We start from the raw sequence: 7,016 nt of genomic DNA, 5'->3' as shown, positions 1-7,016 counted from the left end.
GAAGAGGTTGACTCATAGCCCATCCGTAAAGATTGTTAGCGTCTAAATACATGAGGAATTTTGAGGGTTTTGAAGGATCATATTTGTCCATGTATTTGTTGTTAGCATTTCCAAGTTGGTTGGAGATCATGCTAATTCCGCCGCGTATTCCTTTTTTAACCATGTTGAGCATATCAGGATCGCTTAAAAGTTCAATTTCAGCTTTAGTACTTTTATAACAGGCTTCCATACCGAGTCCAGGACAGGTGTAAAACTGAGCAGGATCAAGATCGTAATTTAGCATGCAAGCGTTTCTGAAATTATCAATAGCGTCTTCTAGAATTAAGACATCAGACACGTTATAAATTTCTAGGTAATTTCTAAATGTTTTGCATCCAAATACTTTCCAAACGTTTTTCGCATGCGTGTATTCTTCATCAGTGATGTCTTTATCGTCTAGTCTGGAATAAAAGTCTTCTTTTGGAGGCAATTGCGTTTCAGTTAATTTTTCAATCGAGTCCATCCATTCGTAAGGGAAAATACCTTTTTTTCTTATCAAGTTGAACTTTTCCTTTTCAGGATAATATTCCCTAGCGTTTATGCATTGTTCATCGGTTAGATTTTTAGAGAGTTTGTCTAAAGTGTCAGACATGAACCTATAACTGTCAAGAAACCTCAGTTCTCTTAATACTTCTTTTTGTTCGCCTTTCTTATCGACAGTGTCTCTCAGTTTGATTTTTTTAGAGAAGCTAATATATTTCTCATCATTGTTTGGTATGCAATTGAGCTTTCCACCTAATTTTTTAATAAACAAATGACTGTCATAGGCAGACAAGCAATGTATAAATACGGGAATAAATTTTGGAATTCGATATTTTTTATTGCAAGCATCATGAGCAGCACCACGGTACTTTCCAGTCAAATGACAGTGATCCCACACTTTGTCACCATTAAGATCTTTTTTGCAAATGTGACATTTGGTTTCAGCTTCAAACTTCTTTTTATCCACATCAGTCTTTATTGGCTTATTCTTCCATTCTTTTTGCAGTGAATCAATCTTATCGAAAATCTTTTTAGAGTCTTCTTCAAGACTGGTGATAAACTTTTGAGCCACATCATCCTATTCGCTTTCTGCTGTGTACTTGACTGGTTTTTCTTTATAAATGGTTTCGTCAAAGCATTTGATATGGTAGCTGAACGAGCATGGAACATGCTTTTGATATTGTTTGGTGTATGACTCTTTATTATTATATTCAGTGTTGTCCTCGATGGGTTTGATGAAACTTTCAAAGTCGGCATAGACCACAAACGGAACTCTCATGGTCTTGTTATAGTTTTTAAACTGAACAGTTGTTCCTTTTTCAGGAAGATCAATTCTCATTCGAGCGTTATCATAGCAGTATTCTTGATGGATTTGAAGCTTTTCTTCTTGGTTTAAACCTTGCATACAATTTCTGCAAAAGTATTGTTTATGTTGATGTTTTGATGCTGAAGAACGAGCAAACCGACTGAAATTTTTAATAAGACAATAATGGCTGTTGTCTTCGTTTGAAATATACAACAAATCAACACAGTGCTTTCGATCATGAAATTTGGATATTTGCATAGGTTGAGGTTTATTCATTTCGTAGTGAAAGACGTTCACGCTGATGTCAGGATTATTCACTTCAAACTTTTCGATTTGAGTTGTCTTTACAGGAAATTCCATTCCATTCCAATTAAGCTCTTTAGATTTTTCAATCAACTCATTATCAATTCTTTCGTTGTTTTTATTTTTCATGTTAAGAGCTCTGGTGACAGACCATTTAAAGCATTCATTGTCCTTGTTTACCATGTTGATGATGGCTTTTTTACTTTTTAACTCGGGAGACAGCTTCATGTAGGAAGAGACTCTGAAAGGTTCATAATCAGCAAAGTTAATATCCATTCTTAAAATCTTTGACAAGACGCAATTGGATCCCATCTTGTTGTAATTAGCACTACTTTCCAAGATTTTTTCTTCCATTTCAGTCATGAGCGCTCTCACATCATCACCCTCCAATAATCTTTTCGTGTTGGATGAAAAGTTAGCTGTCTGAGTAGTTTCCTCACCAGTCAAGATGCTTAAGCGAGTCATTTCACAGACTAAAGAAATTCTTACCCTTGTGTTTCTTTCTCCTTCCATGGTTTGAATAGCAGACTCCCTTACCAAGTTTAAAAAAGAAACAATGTCTTGATAACGAGAAGACGGCTCGTATGAAAACAGTCTGGTGGAGCGCTCTGCTGAATGCTTAGTCATATTAAACTTTACTGTAAAAGGTTTTGATGCGGGATGTTTATACACTGTTTTTAATACAAGTGACTTGATAGACTTTACCTTTTCATTGATTTGTTCCACTGATTCGCTTACATTCTTCTTGACTATTTCAGGAACGTAAGGATCTATCCATTCTTTAATATCATTAAACTTATTTGCAACATATGACGTCACACTTTTTGCAATTGCCGTCAGACTTGAAAGTAAAGGTCTTGGTGCTGGAACCGGTCTAGCTGTAATAACGTTTGTTGAATCGATAACCGGTGTGTTAAGAATAGAGGGTTCATCTCTTGTCACCCGATTTTGCAAGAGAGCAGAAGGTTCGAATGAAATCAAGTCGCTAGACCTTGGTCTTAGAGCAGGCACAGGTCTTTCAGAACTAACCACGGTAGGTCTTTCATTAACAGGCAACGGTCTTGCCTCAGTCGTTCGTCTACGAGGAGCAGGTCCATAGCCAATGACAGGTCTTGTTGTTTTAATAGCCTCAACAAGCTCTTCCCTAGTCATTCTGGTATAGTCTTTTATAGCTCTTTCTTTAGCATCCCTTCTTAATGATGCCATTGATACTTTTCGATCTTTAACAGTTTTACTTTCCATTTTTATTACGGAAAGATTTTTCTTTATGTCGCTTTCAATTTTTCGCTCTTTGGCGACAGTTTTAGCTTTTTGCTTTTTAGCATCAGTTTTATCACCCATTTTATTAAGGGAAAGAAAATTTTTTTCGATGCATTCAAGTTTTCGCTCTTAAGCAATTAATACTGGTTTTGAAGAATAGATACTCATTTTTAATATACTAAGATTTTCTTTAAGTCAATTCAATTTTTTTAAATCTTGGCACACTTTCAGCATATTTTCTTCTTCGAAAAGTTTTTACCGTTTTTTTTAATTCTCCCGTGAAAAGAATTAAAAAATTATTTAGAAAGACGTGAATACATATTTTTAATCTCTCTAATATCGTCGGGTTGCTGGCAGAAGTTGGTAACTACATTTTTTCGTAAAATGAAATTTTTTGATATTTGTCACCATTTAGTCAATATCTTCGTCTGGTAAAAACTTGTAAGTGATATTATAAGGATAAATTACACTTTTTTATGGTCAAAATAAATGTAAGTGCTCCTGAGATCAAAATAGAACAGGCTAAGATTTGTAACATCACTTACTGACTTCTGGGGTTAGGTTTTGCTCACACTATGGGCAACACTGCTTGGTAAAGTCACTTATTTATTTTTGCCTGACATATTTTGAAAATATTCCCGTATGGTGGCAGCACTTACCATTAAACCCAACTGCCATTCCTGTCAAATTGGTGTGTGTGCTTTTTGCTTTGATTGAAGATTCATATTATTTGGAGTATTTTAAACAGTGTAAAACGTAATTTATTCATTTTAATTTTTTTGTAACATTAAAGAACGTGTCAATTACTGAAAAAGTTAGTAAAAGGACACTAAAAATGGTGAATATTGTGAAAAAAACGTGTTCCGAAAATGATGATTCTTGCTACCAATCCACGACATCTCATGTGAGTATTATTGTTTTATAATGAAGAAAATGGTTCAATCCTTTTGCCCCAGTATTACTGTGAGCTTATTTAATCATTGGTGTTGCGCTAATCAAATCGTAAAATGTATCGTGTTTGGATTGGTTAATATTATATAAACAATTATTTTCCCCTTGGGAATATGTATAAATAGCGTGATCTTCGAAACCTCGTTCTCTTGAAGTAACAACAACGGACTCGAGCAACTCTTCTATCACTAGCTGTGATATACAAGCTCTTCTTTGTGTTTATCGCAAATTTGTATAACATTATTCTTATAATGTATTAATAAATTGAACTTGTTTTACAATACCACTCTTACGTAAAACAACAATTGGTGCATAACTTTTTATAATTTTTATAATAGCAATTTCGTTTACAAGTTAAAGAAAAAAATGCTAACGCCGGAAATGGATACTAGTGAAATTACATTATCCGAGGATTGTAATACTATTGTTGTGGACTACTATGATTGCAGTAATAATGACGTTTTTATGGTAAATTTTGTACCAAATCAATACTCAAATTCCGATCAGGTAAAAATCATAACTTTACAATTACAAATCAAATTAAAGTAAGGAGATTCATTATAAGTATTTATCTATTATTATTTTTTCACATCTTCCATAATCGTTTTTACACTATGGTAATTGGTACATTTTGTTGAAATATTATGAATTCATAATTATATTATTCAATTTCAGGGTAATGAAGCACTGCTTAGTGAAGGCACGCTACATGAGAGCGAAAATGGTGCGGATCTTGTGCCTAATAATATTCAGATTTCTGTGGTTAATGAGGACAATGAATCAAGCGAAATTATAATAAACAATGATGTTATCGTACACAGCGACCAAACTTCCGATGTAAATGGCAACAGTGAGACAGTTACAGTTGAAAATACACTTGATAATGATGAAATTCAAATTGCTCGTACTCGCAAACGTACTCGTAAACGTACTCGCTGGACAATATCTCGTCCAGAAAGTTGGTCGGTCAATGTAGAAAAAGGTAAACGCAAAAAATGTTTACCTTATAAATCAAGGAAAGGAATTGAAAGACCAGCAAAGCAACCAAAAGTGGCATGTAATAATTCATGTCGCTTTAAATGCTCACAGGTATTTACTGAAGAAGAAAGAATTGAAATATGTAGAACTTTCTGGACATTGGATTATGATAGGCAAAAGGATTTTTACATTGGTAATATAGAGCAAAATTTACCTATAAGAAAGAAGTTGCAAACAACTAAAGGAAATTGACAATTGTCCAGGTCTTATTTCTTCAAGAAAGGTGACGCAAAGGTGCGAATTTGTCAAACTTTCTTTAAAAATACACTAAGTATTTCTGATGGACCTATCATCCACGCTTTTAAAACACGGAGCAATATGGGAGTATTTGAAGGACCAGATAAACGAGGTAAACACTCTCCGTCAAATAAAACCTCAGCAGATTCTATAAATTTTGTTAAATCACACATAGAAAAGTTTCCTGTAATGGAATCACACTATTGTCGTCGATCAAGCAAAAGGTTGTACCTTGATTCCAAGCTTTCAATTACAAAGATGTACGAGCTTTACTTTACAGAGTGTGCAAGCCAGAATAAATCTCCAGTATCAACAATATCGTACAGACGAATATTTTCATCGAACTACAATTACTCGTTTTTTAAACCCAAGAAGGATCAATGTGTGACATGTAACAATCACGACAGTGCCTCTAATGAAGCTAAACTAACATTGTCAACAGAATACCAGCTTCACCGAAAAAGGATAGAAGATGCTCGGTTAGCTAAAGCTACGGACAAAGAGCGATCGAACATTGATCCGTCTTTTTTATCTGCAACCTTCGATCTCCAAAGTGTGCTACAAATACCGTCTAGTGACACTTCTCAATTGTACTATTCTCCCAAGATCTGTGTCTTTAATTTGACGATATACGAATCACGCTTGCCTAATGACGGATATTGCAATGTTTGGACAGAAATGAATGGGAAAAGGGGTAGTTCGGAAATAGGAAGTGCCTTGTGGTTCTGGCTGAAACAAATTCCCAAAACTGTTAAAGAATTGTCTTTATTTTCAGATTGCTGTGGAGGTCAGAATCGAAATCAACACATAGCTGCATTTTTTATGTATGTGGTGCAAACACTCCATTTCGATTGCATTGAACACAAATTCTTAGAAACTGGACATACTCACATGGAAGTTGACTCCATGCACAGTGCAATCGAAGCTCAAAAGAAAAATGTACCAATTTTTTCAATAATTGATTGGATGACAGTTTTCAGGTTGGCACGGTCTTCAAGGAAACGAAAGAATGCTAAACCATTCAATGTACATCAACTGACATTTTCTGATATGTTAGATTTGTCTGATTTATCAAAAAAAATTATAAAAAACCGTAACAAAGATGAGAATGGTGCTACCGTTAAATGGCTAAAAATAAAATGTCTAAAGTATGAGAAATCTAAGCCAAATTGTTTCCAGTATCGTTATGACTTTACCACGCCGTATATAAATGTATTTACAAAGGGCAGAGGTCGGCAATTCAGCATGCCTACAGAAATAAATAAAGCATACTCAACTCCACTGCCCATATCACAGGCAAAAAAGAATGACTTGGAAAGATTGTGTACTTTGGGAATAATTCCTATTGAAGTACAAGAATGGTACCATAATCTGCCCGTCAGTCAGACTGCAAGAGACGTGGCACCAGAGTCTGGTGAAGATGACTCTGAAGACGACGAATGAATGTCACCTACTATGTAGCATTAATTTTTTAGTTAACGATTGAAAAAATATGTCTTAAATATTAAAATTCTTATTATTAGTATGTTTGTTTATCAACAATTAATTAAAAGTAGTTTTGTCTACCACAAAATAATAGGTTTGCCTTTATTTTAATCACTACATCATAAGAAATCATTCACTTAAGTTTCTTATAAGCATTAACTCTTGACAAGCAGAAGTCTGTAAGTGCAACCAATTTTTGATTTTTCTCAAAATTTATAAAAACCTCCTTATTTTGTGAAAAAAATTATTTTGCATCTGTATCTTTGTAAAATAATAAACATTTTGAAGTATGCAACATGTGTTTTTCTTATGATTCCTGATTTATAGAGTTCTTCAAATATTAAAATTCAAATATCTCAGAAACACCGAAATGTTAGTTACAAACTTCTGCCAGTAACCCGACGATATGTTCAGT

General features: G+C 34.2%; 1 protein-coding gene across 1 annotated transcript; it reads left to right on the top strand.

Moving 5' to 3' along the window:
* The first annotated feature begins 4,207 nt into the window (after positions 1–4,207).
* On the top strand, positions 4,208–6,626 carry LOC149882597 (uncharacterized). Its single transcript, XM_090100927.1, has 2 exons — positions 4,208–4,348; positions 4,517–6,626. The coding sequence occupies exons 1-2, from the start codon at positions 4,208–4,210 to the stop codon at positions 5,069–5,071; spliced, it is 696 nt and encodes a 231-aa protein (XP_089957053.1). The 3' UTR covers positions 5,072–6,626.
* The last annotated feature ends 390 nt before the right edge of the window (positions 6,627–7,016 follow it).

This window comes from Hydra viridissima, unplaced genomic scaffold, assembly GCF_058129835.1.
Source record: "Hydra viridissima isolate aposymbiotic clone 2 unplaced genomic scaffold, HvirCarnegie_v1 scaffold_10, whole genome shotgun sequence".
Taxonomy (NCBI): domain Eukaryota; kingdom Metazoa; phylum Cnidaria; class Hydrozoa; order Anthoathecata; family Hydridae; genus Hydra; species Hydra viridissima.
This window is presented reverse-complemented; position numbering and strand designations above follow the sequence as displayed.

What these genes read in the sequence shown, in the direction of transcription:
- LOC149882597 (XM_090100927.1), top strand. Translation starts at nt 4,208, where the DNA reads ATGCTAACGCCGGAAATGGATACTAGTGAAATTACATTATCCGAGGAT. An exon ending in AATACTCAAATTCCGATCAG is followed by an intron (nt 4,349 to 4,516) that starts GTAAAAATCATA and finishes ATTCAATTTCAG; the next exon opens with GGTAATGAAGCACTGCTTAG.